The sequence below is a fragment of the Phoxinus phoxinus genome (genome assembly GCF_949152265.1).
Source record: "Phoxinus phoxinus genome assembly, chromosome: 1".
Lineage (NCBI taxonomy): Eukaryota > Metazoa > Chordata > Actinopteri > Cypriniformes > Leuciscidae > Phoxinus > Phoxinus phoxinus.
The window spans coordinates 4,510,997-4,532,184 of NC_136876.1; the positions used below are offsets into that span (position 1 = coordinate 4,510,997).

A 21,188-nucleotide genomic window follows, 5' to 3' on the forward strand; every position below is an offset into this window, starting at 1 on the left:
AGAGCGAGAAACACGAACTGCTTTACGGAATACAAAATGTACATGTCAATGTTAAATGATACTGTGTATTATGTATTACCCACCTCGGTAGACATGCTCCACACGATAAAGTTGGTGCGTCTGGGACTCATTTGTTCACCACACCGGCTCCGACCATAACAAAAGCACATGAGCAGCGGTAGAAAGGGGGAGGAGTGCGCCGGCGCGCCGCAAGTGACTTTACGACAGTGAGGTGAAAAATATTCGTTGAGAAAATCAGCAAAGCGGTGGCTAGAGTTACCGAGTGCCGCTTTAACAAATAGACATATACAAGAGTAAAATATCACACTTACTAAATACTACTAAGGAAAGTGACTAAACTACTAATGAAAATGTAATCAATAATCAAACAGATACTACAAACAACTACACAAATGGATGTTCACAATGAATGTTAAGTAGATGAGCAATGGATTGGATGAAGCTATTAGAAGTCAATTGTGGTCTTTCTGGATGCTGGTAAGAAACAGTAAATAAGCATTTATGAATACAGATAATGTGTCTGATGTATCTCTCTGTATATGCAGACCCTAGATACAGTCTCTAAAAAAATATTTTAATATAGCAACAAGCTATCCTGTAGCTCAAACAGTACAGCGTTGGCGCTTGCAACGCCAAGGTCATGGGTTTGATTTCCCATGTATGTAAATGTAATGCCTTGAATGTATGGATAAAAGCGTCTGCCAAATACGTAAATGTAAATGTAGCAACAACCTAATGCCCAGGCCTTTGGGAAGAGGTTTGGTTAGCTTATATTTATGTTCCACGTGGGGGAATGGGCTACGTCTTCCACTGGTATCTTTCTATTCGCAGTGGGGGTAAACTGGATCCCTTTCCACCAGTTGCAGAGCCTCACTGAGTGCTGGAGGTTCGCTGCTGGTCCTTGTGTAATCCGGCAAACTGCAGGTCAGGCGGTGGTCGATCCGCAGGATCCTTTGCAGGCTAGAGGTTACAAAGGCAAGAGTCGTGCAGCTCAGGTGTTGAATGCTGAAGTCCTCAACAGAAGCGGTTGAGCTGCTTGAAGGTTCATGCGGGTGAAGGTTTACTTGCAAGAGTATAACCTTGGTTATGCTGTTGTTCCTTCCCTCTGTAGGTCAGAAACTCTACTACTGTAGTGGTGTGATTGGGTCGTTCCGTTCCAAGTGTCCGCCCATCACGTCCCACCTTTCCACCCTGTGGAGCTTGTGGATTTGTCCCAAAATACACAGTTAAATTAAACATTGTCTTTAGAACCTTGGAAATGCTTTATTTCCTTTCCAAACCTTTCTCAAAGTCCCTTCGGCAGCGTTCTGAACTTGTAGAGTCCAAACTTGATGTAAATTGGTTGAGGTATCACCCAGATGTCCATTACTGTGTTAGTGGATGAGATTACATTGGCTGTTATTCCAGGTGCCGTTTCCACTGTGAGCGCACAGTTCCCTGGATGAATAAGGAAATATGTAGGACATGTTCCTTACAGTTTCCTGTCCCTTTTTGTGGTCCTAAACCAATGTGTAAAAAGATTTGTCTTTTTCTTAGGGTTCTTTGTTCCAACCATGTTCTAGCCAGTTTGGGGGCCCTGGGCAGTCCATGGTCATTCACACCAAAGGAGTTGAGGTGAAAATCGGTGATTAGATTAGTGATCAACGGGTTTTTGATGTCGTCACCTCTGGCAGTCCTGATTACTATAGTCCTTTAGTTGTCTTTGAGGGTCCTATCACATCCTTCTGTCTTCTTAATCACAATATGACAGAGACTCCTGTTGTGAAGTATGGACCTCTGCTGCCATCATGTCTGCTGTTCACTACATTAGGCATTTAAAAGCTCTATTTACAAAATTAAAACATGGAAAACTCAAAAAGCAAACAATATTTCATGTCTTTTAGAACTAACATTTATCCTGATTCAAGCTGAATTAGCATAAAATGAAAACGGTTGATAAAATGAGTAATGAGTTTAATCGATCATTACTTGAAGCAAAGCCAAAAATTAAGTAAAAGTGAAGGAGACAGATCTCTCTCTTTACTGACTTATAAGAGCCAAATCCTCTCAAGAGAAGAAGAGAAGAAAAGAGTCCAGTTTCAGAGCTACATACAATTTTATGTTGTATTTGCATGGAAGAGTAGAAGTGGAAGATAAACTAGATGTTCTGATGAAAAACAACGAATATCAGATTAATTTCTCTCTCAGAGGTGTTATGGCCTCTTCTTTAGCTCCCTGAACTTCAAAGGTATTTTCCAGTGTGAATTTTCGGGTGCTCTTTCAGTTCATCTTCTGTAGTAACGGACTTCCAGCACTGAAACACACACCGCCGTGTCTTTTCTGCTGTAATATTACGAATGAATCTTCTTCTTTGTGTGAATAGTCATGTTTGTGTTTCTTCAGGACTGATGCCCAATGAATCTGTTTACCGCACTGATCACAGTTAAATGGTCTTTCTTCAGAATGAGAAGAAGTGATTTCAGAGAGAAATGCTGAGCCGCTTCTTCCCAGTGTGAACTCTCATGTGAAACTTCAGCCTTGATTTACATGTGAAGCGTTTTTTACACTGAGGGCAGGAGACAGATTTATTGCCTTCTGTTTTTCCTTCCTTGTTCACGTCCATCAGGTCTAAAAGAAACATTAAATCATGTGAGATTTCAAATGAGAGACAAATATGAAATGAAAAGTGAAGCTCAAAGTCAAGATCACTGAGTATAATAGTAATTTTAATCCCATCAAATCTGGTCAACAACTGCTGAGCTCGATTATGATCTATTTTAATGTCATGAAGATGATGTGTGTTATAAATCACTAGTTTGGTCATGAAACTCTAGATGCAGGCTTGACATATGATCTGTGAGAAATCACATAGTTTACAACACGACACAAGCTGATTGGCCTCTAAGCTTATTTGTTTAACGTTTGTTGTGAAAGGGCCGCCTGTCAACAAATTTGTTGGACTGAAGGAAAAGCAAATTCACGCCATTCACGGCGAAAAGCAAATTCACGCCATTCACGCCAAATTCACTTAGCCCTATCGCCTAACGATTACAGCCCCATTGACTCCCTGTTCCAATGCATTGATGAAGTCAACAGTTGGATGTGCCAAAACTTTCTTCAGTTAAACAAAGACAAAACTGAAGTCATTGCGTTTGGAAACAAAGATGAAGTTCTCAAGGTGAATGCATACCTTCACTCTAGAGGTCAAACAACTAAAAATCAAGTCAGGAATCTTGGTGTGTCTCTAGAGTCAGACCTTAGCTTCAGTAGTCATGTCAAAGCAATAACTAAATCAGCATACTATCATCTGAAAAATATTGCAAGAATTAGATGCTTTGTTTCCAGTCATGACTTAGAGAAACTTGTGCATGCTTTCATCACCAGCAGGGTGGATTATTGTAATGGACTCCTCACTGGCCTTCCCAAAAAGACCATAAGACAGTTGCAGCTCGTACAGAACGCTGCCGCCATGATCCTGAGCAGAACCAGAAAATATGAACACATCACACCAGTCCTCAGGTCTTTACACTGGCTCCCAGTCACATTTAGGATTGATTTTAAAGTATTATTACTAGTATATAAATAATTTAATGGCCTAGGACCTCAATACATTGCAGATATGCTCACTGAATATAAACTCAACAGATCACTCAGATCATTAGGATCACATCAACTAGAAATACCAAGGGTTCACTCAAAACACGGCGAGTCCGCTTTTAGCTATTATGCCAGCCGTAGCTGGAACCAGCTTCCAGAAGAGATCAGGTGTGCTCCTACAGTAGCCACATTCAAATCCAGACTCAAAACACATCTGTTTAGCTTTGCATTTACTGAATGAGCACTGTGCCACTGTTCATAGAACAGTATTTGAATGACGATATTAAAGTTTTCGTCTGAGAAAGAACTAAGAATGTGAATGCAGGGCTAAGGAAAGTGAAAAGAATGTGCAAGTAAATGAAAGAGAAAAGAAAGTTGATACATGGAAGTCGTAAGAAGATTGAAAGAGAAAAGAAAGTTGATAGATGGTAAGAAGATTGAAAGAGAAAAGAAAGTTGATACATGGAAGTCGTAAGAAGATCCTTTTAAAAGAAAGATCTATAATAGCTACCGGTTGATGTCAAATACGTCCGACTGTTTGCACTGTATTTTATTATTTTATTTTCCAAACTGTGATCAGGAAGATTTTATTCATTTTTAGGGCTGTCTGATTGGAAGAGCTTTGAAGGGGAACGGGAGAGCTTCACTCCGACGAGGCGAGTGAAGATTAGCTATACTATGGAGAGTATAGAGGTTCGCTGTTTGTTTAAAACAGCAAAAGTGAAACGTGCTCTGTGGGGGACACCACTGGGCAATACTGGTGAAAGACACCACCCCAGCAGAGGACGTCCCTGGATTGTAGGTCCAGTGGCACCGCAAACCTGCTCAATCACTTCCATCTCAGATAGGGTTTTAATTATTCTTATTTCTTTTGATTATTTTAATTTCTTCTATGTAAAGCACTTTGAATTACCACTGTTTAGCTTTGCATTTACTGAATGAGCACTGTGCCACTGTTCGTCCGACTGTTTGCACTGTATTTTATTTTCTAAACTGTTTAAATTACCCGTCTGACTGTTTGCACTGTATTTTATTTTCTAAACTGTTTTAATTACCGGTATTCTTATTTCTTTTATTATTTATGTAATTATTTTAATTTCTTCTATGTAAAGCACTTTGAATTACCACTGTGTATGAAATGTGCTATATAAATAAACTTGCCTTGCCACTTTCAATAGACAGCGTAAAAGCTTATTATCATGTTGCACATGATACTGCACGGCCCCATGTCGCACATGATAATGCACGGCCCCATGTCGCACATGATACTGCACGGCCCCATGTCGCACATGATAATGCACGGCCCCATGTTGCACATGATAATGCACGGCCCCATGTCGCACATGATACTGCACGGCCCCATGTCGCACATGATACTGCACGGCCCCATGTCGCACATGATAATGCACGGCCCCATGTCGCACATGATAATGCACGGCCCCATGTCGCACATGATAATGCACGGCCCCATGTCGCACATGTTAATGCACGGCCCCATGTTGCACATGATACTGCACGGCCCCATGTCGCACATGATACTGCACGGCCCCATGTCGCACATGATACTGCACGGCCCCATGTCGCACATGATACTGCACGGCCCCATGTTGCACATGATAATGCACGGCCCCATGTTGCACATGATAATGCACGGCCCCATGTTGCACATGATACTGCACGGCCCCATGTTGCACATGATAATGCACGGCCCCATGTTGCACATGATACTGCACGGCCCCATGTCGCACATGATAATGCACGGCCCCATGTTGCACATGATACTGCACGGCCCCATGTTGCACATGATACTGCACGGCCCCATGTTGCACATGATACTGCACGGCCCCATGTTGCAAGGATCTGTACACAATTCCTGGAAGCTGAAAACATCCCAGTTCTTGCATGGCCAGTATATCCGTTCCCTATATAATAGGAGTTTTCAACAGCAATAAAGTAATTTGAAAAAACAAGAATTACATGATATAACTAGCCTACTTAAAGAAAAAAACTGGCACTATATAGAGTTGCTTCAAAGAATCTGCTGAGTAAGTGCTAATTTATTATTTCACACAGAGTACTATTGCTGACCTTGCAAAATATCTCTTATTGCAGGAAAAAATATGACTTGATCACTGGCTTTTCTTTACCAAGAATAATTGAAATAAAAAAGAAACTAAGCATATTTGTCTTTTCTTTTATTAAACATTTAATGAATTTCAAAAATGGTGTTCATCAGGCTGCACCTCCATCACAGGCTCCTCTCCTTTCTGATGTGGCAATGATGTGTACTAGGGCACAGGTAACAATAATGTCACAGTCCCTGTCAGGTGCAACCCTCAGACTTTTCAGACACTGAAATATTCCCTTTCGTTGCCCATGGTCAATTTAAATGTGTGCCCTTGTCCTGGCTAGAGCTGCGTTGTCTGGGTTGTGGGTCAGGGAATCTCTTGTAAATCACCCACATAATGGAACACATTTAGTTCTGTTAGGCTCAGCATACGTGTAGCCTATGTAATACAGTGTGCTTGATACTTATATTTTCCATTTCCATGTTCAAATAGTGTGCTACATGTGAGACTGAAAATGATTGAGTGCACAGATCCTTTTGTTTCCACATTTGTGATATGGTATAGCGTCACACACCAAGACATTTTAGTCAGTCAACTGCATACTTTTTGATTCCATTCCTTTTTTTTATTTGATATAAGAGCAATAAATTAGCAGTGACACTACCAATATCACTACTAATTTAGGACTGAAATCCTGGATAGAACCCGTATCCTTTCAGTGATGTGGGTGTATCACTGAAATAGGCGAGACCACGCATGCAATGCTAGCGGGCTAAGGCTAGTAGCAGAAGTTCGGAAAGTTGGATATAAGTAGCGAATTCAAAGCAATCCGATTGTTTTTATAAAGAATAGTATCAGAGATATGTTCACACGTTTTAAAATAGAAAAATGCTCCTTTATAAAATGTGTAAAGAAGAAAATCAAGGATTTATGAATCAATTCGACGGAGCTCCAAACACAAACAACTCGCTCAGTCTCTACACATGCGCAGTGATCAATATTGTATTCCTGATGCAAGTACATGCGGTATTTCAGGTTAACAGGATTAGATTGCGGCTTTATAAATGGAGGTGATCCAGGAAGTCCTTTAGCGCAGTGCGATAGTGTAGTTTTTGAGAGATATATTTTTTTCTCGTGAGAGTGTCATTTGCATCATTAATTTATTGGAACACAGAAGTGTTACCTGTAGTGGAAGAGCCTCTTCTCAATATTATTAACTCGTCTTTATCTTTAGGTCATGATCCAAGAATATTTAAGCTGGCAGTTATAAAGCCACTCATTAAGAAACCACAATTAGATCCAAATAACCTAGCAAATTACAGACCCATTTCAAATCTCCCATTTATGTCTAAAATACTAGAAAAAGTTGTGTCTGCTCAAATGTGCTCTTTCTTGCAAGAAAACGATATCTATGAAAAAATTCTAAACTACAGTAAAATACCTGGGTGTTATACTAAACTGTACCTTGTCTTACAAAAATCATATTTATATATGCTATCTGTTTCTGATGTAGAAAAGTTAGTTCATGCATTCATTACTTCGAGACTGGATTACTGTAATCGTGTTTTCATTTAGTCCATAGAAATTGTATTTACTGCTATAAATTGTCACGATTGGTAGATGTTTTCACACAGTGCATCGACGCCCAGTGAAGGGACGCCCCGTGAAGGGACGACTCAACAAATGCCAATTTTTTGCATGGAAACAACCGTGCGCCCAATTTTCTGTTTTGCGCTCGTTTTGTAAATGAGGGCCACTGTGTGAAAACATCTACCAATCGTGAATATAGCAGTAAATACAATTTCTATGGACTAAATGCATGTGAAAAATAAAGGTCACATGGTGAGCTGCTGCAGGAAAAGCACACAAAGCCAAACTAACTTCAAGATTCCAGATTTTGTTTCTCAGCAGATAAAGATGAACTACTCACCGTGATCTCAGACTGCAGTGATGTGGTTTCTCCACTGTATGGATCTTCATGTGCAGCTTCAGGGCACTTTTAATAGTGAAACTCTTTCCGCACTGATCACACGTGTGCGGCTTCTCTCCGCTGTGGATCCTCTCATGTGTTTTCAGAGATGATGACTCACTGAATCTCTTGTCACAATGTGAACACTTGTAAGGTTTTTCTCCAGTGTGGATCCTCTCATGTCTTTTCAGATGTTGTGATCGACTGAATCTATTGTCACAGTGTGAACACTTGAAGGCTTTTTCTCCAGTGTGGATCCTCTCATGTGTTTTCCGAGATGACGACTCACTGAATCTCTCGTCACAGTGTGAACACTTGTAAGGTTTTTCTCCAGTGTGAATTCTCTGGTGCTGCTTTAAACTGCCCGCTGTAATAAAAGTCTTCCCACACTCAAAGCACATGTACTCTCTCACACCAGTGTGAGTTTTCTGATGTACTTTTAAAGCTTGCAGCTGTGAAAAACTCTTTCCACACACAGAACATGAATACGGCTTCTCCTTCGTATGAACTCTCAGGTGTTTCTTCAGGTCTGATGAACTAAGAAATGTTTTGCCGCAATGATCACATGAGAACGGCTTCTCTCCGGTGTGGATCCTCATGTGACGATTAAGGTGTTCTGATCGCTTGAAGCTCTTTCCGCACTGATCACATGTGAACGGCTTTTCTCCTGTGTGGATTTTTATGTGTTCTTTAAGGTTTGCTGATCGCTTGAAACTTGTCCCGCACTGATCACATGAGAACGGCTTCTCTCCGGTGTGGATCATCATGTGACGCTCAAGACATTGTTTGGTTGTGAAACTGTTTCCACACTGAGTGCAGGTGAAAGATTTCTTGGCTCTTCTTTTCTTTAAAAATGTCTGTTTAGTCTTTGAGCGACTCAAGGGTTTTCCTCCAGGTTGGACATGATGTTCCTCCTCCACTTCTCTCAGTTCTTCACTCTCCTCCTTCACTTCTCTCAGTTCTTCACTCTCCTCCTTCACTTCTCTCAGTTCTTCACTCTCCTCCTCCACTTCTCTCAGTTCTTCACTCTCCTCCTTCACTTCTCTCAGTTCTTCACTCTCCTCGCTCTCTTCCATCGGGTCTAAAATCAAAGAGAAAAAAATACTGAATTTTCAGTACATCAAAACAATTCCAAGAGATATGAAGTGAAAGGACATAACAGTAAACCATGATGTAAACAACTTATATAAATATTACAATCATTTATTTTTAATTTAACCTTTTTATAAATTATACATCCCTGAAAATGTACATGAATGAGGTGCATTGCTCTTCAATTATTAAAACATTATATATAAATACCATATTTCAGTAGTGAGAAATATTAAATATATTTGATCAACGACAATTATCTAATGTAATATTAATACATTAAAAAATATACAATAGTCTCATAATTTTGACACCAACATTTAGATAGATGATATTTAGTTCATTAAACTAAAAACTTAATTATTAAGGGCCAGTTACAATAAACTTTTCCTTCCACTGACGTCCATTCATACGCATGTGAATGTGGGACACCGGAAACACAAGATCAAGTGAATTTCGCGATGAGAAAAAACACAGTTTTGCAGTAAAGTGCAGTAGATTGTATATTTTTGGAATGATTATTTTTTGTCATATTTGTTTGTAATAAAAGACTGCAGAGTGTGAACTCATTTCAGTGTTTGCAACATGCTCAAAGTGTAGACTGACCGCGGGCTTTAACTGGTTTTAAACTAACAGTTTTATTAGCATTATCTGTGTCCAACATGTTTCACTCAACCCTGTTAACTTCTGGACTGATTTTCCTCGAAACAATTTATTAATTGTGACACCCAGGAAGTGACATCACTGGGCCAGTATTGCCAGATTGGGCCGTTTTGGACAAAAATTGGACGGGTGGACAAAATTTGGACAAAATTCACATTCAATTATCCAGCAAGTTAAACTCTATTGAAAAAAATAAAATAAAAAAACTATTAAAATAATATTATATACATAAATTAGAGTGAAATATAGACATAGCAGCAACAATTAAAATTAAGATTATCTGTGTGGTTATTTTTTTTTTTTTCATTTCATCCCATTTAAGTTTTATTTTTGCATCTGGGCCTAAATGTGGAAATGAGAGCACATGTGATTAAAAACATGTAAAAGCATGCTGTACCAAACAACATCAAACATCAATTATCAATATACAAAAATACATTCAACTCAGTGATAATGACAAAACCAGAAAACTCACAAAGAATGCCCCATCCACAACTCCAAACTAAGATGTCCTTGAATTAAGAAAGCCCACAACATGTGCAACCTCATGGTGTCTCCGACTCTGCGATGGATTATCACGATTAATACCGTTCCAAATGATCCTATCCAGGACATATAGATAATCCCGCGGTAACTAAAGAGCCTATCCTTTGGTCGTGTCCTCAAGAGTTAGGCGATCAGTCTATACAAATTCGTATTCTATTATAAAGATAATAGATTTCCCCTCTGTGTTATAAGTCTACCTGGTTTGGTCCTCTTCAACCGTGTTCGCTGTACAACAATAACCCTGTCGTAAGCTGCCTCTTTGGCTAGGCTTTATTAATCAATCAAAGCTCACAGTGATTATTCTTATATCAGAACAGAAGCATTCTTTATGAATAATCACTGTGAGCTTTGTCTTGTCGTTTCCTCCAGTTAGGATCTTCCTGATCCAGACAGAAGAATGTGACGCGTACTCAAGAATCCAAGGTCCAGTCAGATGATTATAATAAATGTTTAACAATATTTATTAAAAGAATCAAATGAAAAGAATAACTAACAGAGAGATACTAGCTAGGCTTACAGCTTCTTGCATCTGATAACTGCTGGCTGTATCCGAGTCCTGTCCAGTTCTCTTCTTTTATAGTCTGAATCCAGCCGTCTTCAGCATAGATAATATCAAGCGCATGACTGTAAGCATAGCCAGCGTCTTGTTCTCTAGCAAGCAACTGAAGATACAACAGTTCCTTTGCACTTGTGGTTAATGACTCATATCACTGCTCTCTCATGAGGTTTGAGGAATGCTCCGGAAGTGATCTCTCTCTCGCGCGTGTACGTCACTCATTGTTTACACCAGAGCCTATGCACAGAACAGAGATTGTAGGTAGGACGGCTAATAGAAATGGTACTAGTTTGCGCTTATCCGGGATGTTTAAACCGATGTAAAAAAATACATTTACGTAAGCTCACGCGAACTCATCCGGGAGAGATGAGAGAGAGATCACTTCCGGCGCTTGCGCAGACTAAGTAAACAGATCACTTGGACGTGGTTGTGTAAAAGAGATAAAAACGATATAAATACTGTTCGTTTTATCACACAAACCGCTTGTTTCGTGTCTTAGGCCATCAATGTGCACTTACGATGGGGAATTTTTTAATTTGGACTTTTCTCTGCATGCTATTAGAGACAGTGCCTATATACGTGCATTATATGACTGACAGACAAGAACGGTTTGACCTAAAAATATCAAAATTTAAACTACTGCCGAGACAAGGACACCTACATCTTGGATGCACTTCAGGTAAGCTAAAACATACCAACATTTAATTTCAAAGTGAACTATCCCTTTAACCTCCCAAACAAAGTCTGTCTATTTATTTATCGTACAGTAACTGATGCCAATTCATTCATTGTTTTTAATTATTTGTATTACTTATTATAACATTGCTTCTTCATTAAAATACAGGCATCTAAAAATACAGAAAATAATATAAATCATTTAAATTCTTCAAAATATAAATAATGGTAAGAAAAATCATAAACACAGAAATAAACGTACATATAGGCCTAGTAGCCAATTACCCTCAGTTTGCTGACACATGCGGGGTGCCCCAAGGTTCGATCCTGGGGCCCCTGTTATTTTTAGTATATATAAACGACATATCAGCTGCGGTACGGTGCAAGTTGCTATTATATGCTGATGATTCTGTTTTACTTGTCCCAGGGTGTAATGTTAAAGACTGAAAATACTCTTGGCATAGAGCTCGAGTCTGTCAATAAGCTCTCTATGCATCTGGGCAAGACTGAATCAATTTTGTTTGGTACAAAAAGGAAATTGGCAAAATTAAATACTTTGAAGGTGATGTGTAATGGGTTTGAAATTGTATCCAAATCAAGTGTTACATACTTGGGTTTAACATTGGATCAATCACTTAAAGGTGAAGCCATTGCAGCCAAGGTTTTAGCCAAATTTGCCTGTAAGTTAAAGTTTTTATATTGCAAGTAGTGTTGTCACGGTACCAAAATTTCAGTATTCGGTACCGATACCTGTGAAAATCCACGGTTCTCGGTACCAATTTCGGTACCAAAGCTAATTTAGATTAAATTTGCATATATTAAAGTGTATATCCATTTGTTAGATACAATTAGATAAAATTACCTAACAATAGTTATATACACTGAAGCAATTATTCTCCTTGGGGTAATTAAAAAAATGTAGCCTACTAATACATTTTTAAAATCAAAGTTTTATCTGTTCATGAACAATCAAGTGTTTGTATTAAATAACATTCACAAACATACATTAATGTTGTAAAAATATAATGTTCACTCAATGTGTTGATGTTAGATAAGGCATTAAGTAATGTTAATGAATGGTATCTTATTGTAGTGTTACCAACTAAACAGGAGATAAAACGTGTTTTATTTGACTTGACTGTCCTTTTATTTAATCCAAAACTGCGTTCATATTTAAAAGGCCTTTTAAACTATATACAACCGCACACGATACCACTTTAGGGGCCGTTCACATATCGCGTTTTATGCATATAACGTTATTGTCTATGGTTTTATGCGCGTGCAAATTCGTTACTTCAAATGTAGGTGCGCGGCTTTTAATAGAAGCATCTCAACAGGTCATGTGACAAAAACCTATGCGCTATGTGAACGGCTCTTTCCTCCTTTCTTGTCAACAAGTGGATTCAGAGCCACCGCATTAGCAGCGCCGCCGGTCGCCATGTCTCAGTGTGTTTATGAAGAGGACGCAACTGTGCACCGTTCGGACAGCGCATCAAGAACCGGATTAACCCGATACCTCGGTACTTAAGAAAAGCTGGTACCGTAACCATTTAATTTTTTTAGTACCGAAATGGTACCGAAGTACCGGGTCTTTTGACAACACTAATCGCAAGACAAAGCTTTTTGATTTCTCTGTAAAGAAATGATTGGTATTAACTCTGATTCAATGCCATGTAGATTTTGCTTGCTCTGCATGGTTTTCTGAGTTGACTGTGAAATTTAAAAACAAATTCCAAGTGCTGCAAAACAATGTTATTCGGTTCCTATTAAAAGTACCCTCCCGTACTCATATAGGTATAGGGAGGAGTTTACAAGAGCTGGTCTACTACCTATACATCTAAGAGTGGAACAACTTAAGTTGAATCAAATGTTTAACATTGTTAATGGTCATGCCCCCAAAATATTTATGCTCTAACGTAAACATGGTCCATACGCAGCATGGCTATAATACTAGGGCCAGCATCCGCTCTTGCATAGTTCCTAGAGCTACAAACGCAATTACATTTTCTTTCTTTTATACTGGTATTATGGCATGGAATAGTTTGCCCACTGCTACAAAACTCCTATCATCACGAGGGATTTTTAAAGCACAGGTCCAAAAACATTTATGGGACAGGGTGAATAGTTATTGATAAATTGGAAAGTCTTTATAGTTTTATTTTATGTTTTAGTTTGTTTTCATGTGATGTTTTTTAACCCTTCTCCTCATATTGTATGACTTTCCTGTTGTTTTTTTGTCTATTGTTTTTCCTGTGTGCAACACCAAGGACCATGCTGGAAATAAGTATTTTTACTTTAGCATGTTATCCTCTTGGATTACTGTCTTGTTAATTTGTGTCGGTTTGATCCAGAAATAAAAATCAATCAATCAATCAATCAATGAAATAAGCTTTAAGTGTCAATTTACAGGAGATCTGGGGACATCAGCATAATAAATGAGGTGAAAACAGGAACTATTGTCATGAAATAAAGAGTGTTTTCAGCAGATCTGTTAATATTGATGAGCCTCAGACTATCAACACTCATTCAACAAGCCATTCAGGATCATCAGCAGATCATCTCACTTTATTCTGAGTGTTTGCTGTTAGAAACACATTATTTGAGTCAGAGAGATGACTAAAGACTATTAAACTGCTACACTGAAAGACAATACTGTTATTTATCACAATATAACATGGATAAATCACCAATAATAAAACAAAATAATAAATAACCTCTCTTTATGAACCTCTTCAGGCAAATAACTACAACACCATAACATGTTAATCTAAATATAGTTTGACTTTATAATAACTATCAATTGCAATAAAGTAATTCCATTGTTAACATGTTACATATTTGTACAGAAACTGAAATGATCATAAAACTCTTAAATATAAAGAAGATGTAATGTTTCCAGTGTCAAACTTCATTCATATTTATCTATATTCCCATGTATAGATTTTAAATTTCCCACAATTCATTACTCGGGGGCAATATAAAGTCAATTTAAATAAGTAAATGTAATCGGATCATTTACTTGTATATTTGTCCCAATACTACGCTCAATGTGAGTAATAATCAAATTTAGATTGTGTTTCTTAGAAAATAATCATAAATATTGATTTTGAGTTAATTTAGATCTTTGATTATTCTGGGCATTTCATCATTTCAAATATATACTGTAGACTATTACATAACAAATATATTAAATCACATTGAAACTTAAAAAATAAAAACAATTATATAACCATTAAGAGTACAAACATACCTTTAAAGAAGAGTAGTAAGAGGCGAAATGAGCAAAACACACCGGAAGTCCTGCTCTCTCACTCCTGCATGGACAAACACACGCGCGAATGAAGCGATATCACGATTAAAAGCGCCAGTGTCAAAGAGAGTTCGCTAATTACACGGATACATGAAGTATTTATCAACGAAGTTTTAACACGATTTACACTGTGATGATGTTACAAAGAGACAGTAAATAGCACATGTGTGTATGAGAGAGTGAAAGACAGTGTGCTTCCCGTCTGCTTTCTAAGCGCGAATGAATGCTTAAAGGGGAAGTACTTCTTCTTCCTAACGGCAGATTCACACCGCAAGCTTGAGCTCCGCGTCAGCTTCACACTGGAAGCGTTTACAGCCTCACCGCAGCAATAAGCGAGCATGTCTTTACAAAGACACCTATCAATTTGTTTTTAGAAGTTGGTCATTTATAAACTTGATAATCTTGAAAGTTTGTTAAGATGGGGAGGTGTACAACATTCAACAAAAAATGCTTCGATTATAGAACAAAAATATATGGGAATGTACTGCAAAATATATTGCAATGTAACATAAATTTCCATAAATGGGAAACTAGTGCTTTTTTTTCAATATAACCTACTGCATTTATGAATGAAGTATTTAGCTAGATTATTAACCAAGTAGTGCTGTGAACAATCTTTTTTAAATACACCAAACTTAATTTGTGTGTATTCAAGGAGATTTACACATGTAATAATACAGGACAGTTTACTGTACAACTGAGACCAAAACAACTGTGAGTAATTACAAAAATACAAAATGTGTTCAGTGGTTTCAATATCAGTTTCACAAAATTGACAAGAGTTTTCTCCGATATCAAATTTAGATTTCAGGAATTCTTTAGATGGGTATATGTCATTTATAATTTTAAAATTAATTTCTTTCACTTTAGGGAGACTTGGAAAGGTAAGATTTCATTCTCAATTCCTTCACCTCTTTCGGGTTAAACTCTTTTTAAAATCTCAATTACAAAAAATCATAGTAATTGAGAACATTACCATAGTTGTCCATCATGTCCAACAGGGAACATTTTTTATATTGAATCCAGTTTTCATAAAATAAAGATTTGTTATGGTGTAAAATAAAGCGATTGTTCCAAACACAAGTTGATGGAATGCAGACAATTTAAGAGGTAATTTGTGCAACTCAAAATCACATCTAATCAAAAACTCCAAGCCACCTACTCTCTCAAATATTGCAGAAGAAACGGTAAACCATAAGCCATTTGTATTACAAAGAAAAGATTTTAACATGCACTGAGTTTTTAAAACACTATTCATTATTTCTAAGTCAATGACATTTAATTCTCCTTCTTCGTAACTGTGAACTAAATCATTTTTGTTAATATAGTGACGCTTATTTTTCCAAATAAAGTGAAATATTGCAATGTTACATTCTTTCAGTAAGTGAGGAGGGATAGCTAGCGAGGAGGCTGGGTAAACAAACCTAGAGAGCAGTTCCATTTAGTTAACAAAACTCTTCCAAAAATTGAGATATCTCTTTGTATCCAGTTATTGAGAATCATTTTAGCTTTTGAGAGATTTAAAAAAAAAAAATGATTGGACGCTTTGATTGCTATCTCTAGTAATAGTTATCCCCAAGTATTTTACAGATTTTTTTATCGGTATGTTACATAAAGAGTCTAGTTCGCTGCCATGAGTTGAAAATAACTCACATTTATTTAAGTTCAAGTGTAAGCCTGATGCTTTGGAGAACAGATTAATAAATTGGATGGCTTTATCAATTTGATATCGGTCCTTTAAAAAGATCGCTGTATCATCAGCTTATTGACTAATACCAATTTGTCTTCCAAATACATTCAATTTGTCAAAGTTGCTGTTTTTATTCATCAAGATAGCAAGCATTTCTACCGCTAAGATAAATGAGAAAGGGGAAATGTGACACCCTTGTCTTATTCCTCGTGAAATGTTAAATCTTTGGGATGTTCGAAATGATAGTGAGATAGAACTACTGATGTCTTTATATAACATTTTTATAAAAGAAATACATTTATTGCCAAAACCAAACTTTTCGAGGGAGTTAAATATGAAATTATGTTCAATCGTATCAAATGCTTTCCTGAAGTCTAAAAAAAGTATATATCCGTCGTCCTCAACCCATTCGCTATAATCCAAAATGTCTAAGATTAATCTGATGTTGTTATGTATTGATCTGCCTTTTATAAAACCAGACTGTGATTCACTAATTATTTGATTTAAGATTATCTATATGTCGTGCGTCTTTACCTGGTTTGGGGATGAGAGTAAATAAACCCTGTTTCATAGTCGAAGATAGGGAATTATTTTGGATACACTCGAGAAAGGCTTGATACAATAGTTCTCTCAAATCCTCCCTAAAGAATTGATAAAACTCTGAAGAGAGGCCATCCGGGCCTGGAGATTTCCCTGCAGATAGTTTATCTATTGCTTTATCTAGTTCCTCTATTATAATGTCAGCCTCACATAAGTCTCTAAATTCCTGGTCTAACTGCGGTATGCTAGTATGTATATTGTCAAAGAGAGTATTACAGTCTGATGCAGAGAATGATGAGCTATATAAGGAACTATAGAATTGAAAAATCTCTGAGGAAATCATTTTAGGACAGATATTTTCAACTCCATTCACATAAAGACAATTTATGGCGGTTTTCTCCTGTCGCCTTTTTTCAAGTCTACAAAATAATTATTACTTTTTTCCCCTTTCTCTTTCCATCTTGCTCTAGATCTTACATATGCTCCTTTAGCTTTATGAATATATAAATGATCAATTTTAGATTGCAAGGACAGAATTTGTAATTTGGTTTCATTGTCCATTTCACTTTTATTACATAAATTGTTTAATTCTAGTCAATTCTAACTCCAATTGTGTTCTGGCCTTACTTAAATTTTTACTGAATTGCATAGAAAATTCCAGAATCTTGTGTTTTAAATATTCCCATTTACTTATGAATGAGGTAAGGTCCTTAAGTGATGCTGCATCATTTATTATAGATTTAATTTGCGAGCAAAAGTTTTTGTTTTAATAAATCGGTATTAAATTTCCAGTAACCCTTGTTGCGTGATTCTCTTTTGCCTGAGTAGTAGGATATAAAGATGCAACAGTGATCTGTTAAAGGTGCCGCAGATATTGAGATATCTTTGATGAAGTCAGATAGGTTAGATGAGGTTAACCAATAATCAATTCTCGATTTGGAAGTCCCATTAGCTTTGAACCAGGAAAATTGCTTAAGGTTTGGATTCCCATTCCTCCAAGCATCCACTACATTATTATTCAAACAAAAATTAAGAAGGTAAGGATTTGGGTGAGAGGTGTTAAATTTGGGCGGAAAGCGATCTAACGCTTCATCCATAACCATGTTGAAATCTCCTCCTATAATAATATTATCAGTTAGATACACACGTTTAAATTCAAACAAAGAGTCAGAAATTTCAGATAGTAATTTGTTGTTTAGGGGAACACTATTGTAACCACATAGGTTGTTGAACAGTATTGCCACTCCTGCAGAATGAGTAGAAGCATGGCTGAAGATGATTGTGTCCCCCCATTGACTTGTCCAGAACTTCACGTCATCAGGGTTGGAGTGCGTTTCTTGCAAAAATATACAGTGTGAGTTTTTGCTTTTGTAACGTGAACACAAAACGACTCTCTCAAACAGAGCACTGTAACGAGATCTCGCTCACCAGAACAACTAAATTCACACCATCCCACTTAACACTCTTGCACTTGCAAGAGAAGATGAATTGGAAAGTTATTGAAATCAACCGTCCTTAACAATCCGGCTACCTTCTATGTAACCATAGGGACCACGGTAGTATGCTTTCTTCCCAGCAGCTCTTGCCTCGCTAATCCTCGGCCATAGTGCAGCGCGGGCTTCCCGATCTCCCTTGGACAAATCTTCGGTGAACTTTATTCCCCTGAACTTACAGACATCCGAGACTTTAGTGGAGCGCCAGAACTCGTCTCTGTATTTTCGCATGCAGAAATGAATGATCACCTGCCTGGATTTATCCTTCGTTTTGGGACCAACGCGGTGGACTGTATCCACGATGTCTTCAAGTTTGTGGTGCAGGTGTGGAGCAATTTCGGCTAACAATGAGACGACTTCTTTTCGGGTATCTTCACCCGCTATTTCTTTCATTCCGATAACTCTGAGGTTCCATCTTCTTTTATAGTGTTCGAGCTCCGACGTGCGGCTTATCAGATCTGTGTGTGATGTGATAACAGAGGTGAGTTGCTTGTCGGACAAGTTAATTCTAGTTTTACAGTCCTTTATTTCCGCCGCGTTGAATTCCACAGCTTTTGTCAGGTTTAGGATCATTAGACTGTTCTCAGTAATCTTCTGCTCAATGCTGTGACGTCAACGAGTGACATACAATAATGACTCCGTGACATGAACTAACACAGACAGGGTATTTATGCACAGACACTAACAACATAAATGGGAACAGCTGGGTGCAATCACAAGTGATGGGAACAAACAAGGATTATGGGAAATGTGGTTCCAGGATGAATGGAGACAGGAAGGAAGGGACCTCTAGTGGACACCCAGTGGAAACACAACAGACACTGTGACATTTGTATTGTTCATTTTATACTTCAGTTGTTGTTGTTATTCTCTGGTTTACACATTTTGAGCTGCATTTACAATGCCTTGTTTTCATCTTGTTTTTTTATTTATTGCATTATACTTGAAATGTCTGTACTTGAACTTAAAGGAACACTCCGACTTTTTGGGACTTTAGCCTATTCACCTTATTCCCCAGAGTTAGATAAGTCCATACATACCTTTTTCATCTCCGTGCGTGCTATAAGTCTGTTTGACGCACCCACCGCTAGCCTAGCTTAGCACAAAGACTGGATGTGAATGGTTGCAGCTAGCATACTAATCCAAATAAGTGACAAAATAAAACAAACATTTTCCTATTTACATGTTGTGATTTGTATAGTCACAGAGTGTACAAAAAACAAAGTCACATGAGACACAGACATATTTTAACCGTATAAATACTGGGAACTATATTCTCTGAAGGCGAAGCACTGCTACTTGGGCGGATTGATAACCGCAGCACCTGAGACGCGCCGTGGTGAGGAGCAGAGAGTTCGTTCAGAGTTTGGGTAACATAGTCAGCAATTTATAAATAGTAAAAGCGTAGTTTACAATCATAGGTTTTCGCTGTATTGTAAAGAGCTGTGACATTAAACAGGGGAGACCAGGTGATACCATGATGTTTCATAGAATTCCAACTAAAAACGCTGACCGGATGAAGAAATGGCTGCTTGCTCTGGATATTGATCAAAACACACCTAATGAGATTATCAAGGGACATTATGTTTGCTCGGTACATTTCACTGAGGACGACTATTTTCAAAAAATGGAATACAGCCATCCCATCGATATCACATACAGGACAAAGTGGAGCGGCTGCGGTAAGTGTTCCGTTATATTTTTAAATGTTTAGCCTAACGTTACTGTAACAGTGCTTAGATCTAATGTAACGTTAGTGACACTATTATATGAATAGGGTGGTAACTACTATTGCAGTTGTTTACGGGCTCCATGTATCCCCTGTAATGTTAGTATTGTTGCCTCGAACGCGCTCTGTCGTCCCAGTAACACTTGAGCGGAGCTAGAGGTCACGTTGGTTTTGTTGACAGAAGAAACAACGGCGCGTCTCAGGTGCTGCGGTTATCACTCCGCCCAAGTAGCAGTGCTTCGCCTTAAGAGAATATAGTTCCCAGTATTTATACGGTTAAAATATGTCTGTGTCTCATGTGACTTTGTTTTTTGTACACTCTGTGACTATACAAATCACAACATGTAAATAGGAAAATGTTTGTTTTATTTTGTCACTTATTTGGATTAGTATGCTAGCTGCAACCATTCACATCCAGTCTTTGTGCTAAGCTAGGCTAGCGGTGGGTGCATCAAACAGACTTATAGCACGCACGGAGATGAAAAAGGTGTGTATGGACTTATCTAACTCTGGGGGATAAGGTGAATAGGCTAAAGTCCCAAAAAGTCGGAGTGTTCCTTTAAAAATCAAATAAAAAAAAAATATTATTTTAAAGATAAAAATGTCTCCTGACACTATTAAAGTCATAGTTTTGTACTTTCATTTAAAGTACATACAAACTAAAAGTAATGTTATTTGTATAATAATGGTACAGCAAATGTTTTTGCTGTATAAAGGCATATATATATATACACACACACATGTTTGATCAAACACTCACCATATAATTATAAAATGAAGTAAAAACGGTTTAATAAACTTCTTTTAAGTGACATTAATCAATTAAGCAAAACAAACACTGTTTTATCCAAAAAACATTTATTCAGTTGTCATTTTTACAATACATTTTTTGAAATTTCAATTGAATTTGTCATCAAAGGCTTGTGTTCTAAGTCAAAACTCATTCCTTCACAGATCGCAAACATGAATTACCTCCGCCATCTTCTTTCCGTCTAAAGTAAATGATGTATAGCTATGGTTCCTGCTGATTGGCCAACGCAGTTGCCAGGAGGAAACTCCTTTGACCAATGAGAAACCTCTTGCCACGCCCATTCCTCCAAGCTGCAGCTGCCCCGTCTCGGTTCAACACGTCACACAGTGGGCGGTGGTAAATGTTGTTTTCTAGTTTACGAAACGTCCTCCTTTTATAATTTATTATAGTGAATTTTGTTGTCTAAATATCAGTAAATTATTTGTGATATAACTATCAATTTATAGAT

General features: G+C 37.7%; 2 protein-coding genes across 2 annotated transcripts in view; one reads left to right on the forward strand and one right to left on the reverse strand.

Moving 5' to 3' along the window:
* LOC306999735 (uncharacterized protein) overlaps nt 1–21,188 on the forward strand; it is a 501,826-nt gene that overhangs the window by 212,788 nt on the left and 267,850 nt on the right. The window lies entirely within an intron of this gene.
* LOC306999753 (uncharacterized protein) lies at nt 330–14,838 on the reverse strand. The gene is made up of 3 exons (XM_079614701.1): nt 14,418–14,838; nt 7,597–8,716; nt 330–2,628 (listed from the first exon to the last, which is right to left on the reverse strand). Exons 2-3 carry the CDS (start codon nt 8,709–8,711, stop codon nt 2,586–2,588), a joined length of 1,158 nt encoding a protein of 385 aa, XP_079470827.1. The 5' UTR covers nt 8,712–8,716; nt 14,418–14,838; the 3' UTR covers nt 330–2,585.

Bases quoted from the DNA above. Each gene is read 5' to 3' on its own strand.
- LOC306999753 (XM_079614701.1), bottom strand. From the start codon at position 8,711: ATGGAAGAGAGCGAGGAGAGTGAAGAACTGAGAGAAGTGAAGGAGGAG. The intron at 2,629-7,596 runs GTGAGTAGTTCA...TGTTTCTTTTAG, and splicing joins CACTGCAGTCTGAGATCACG to ACCTGATGGACGTGAACAAG.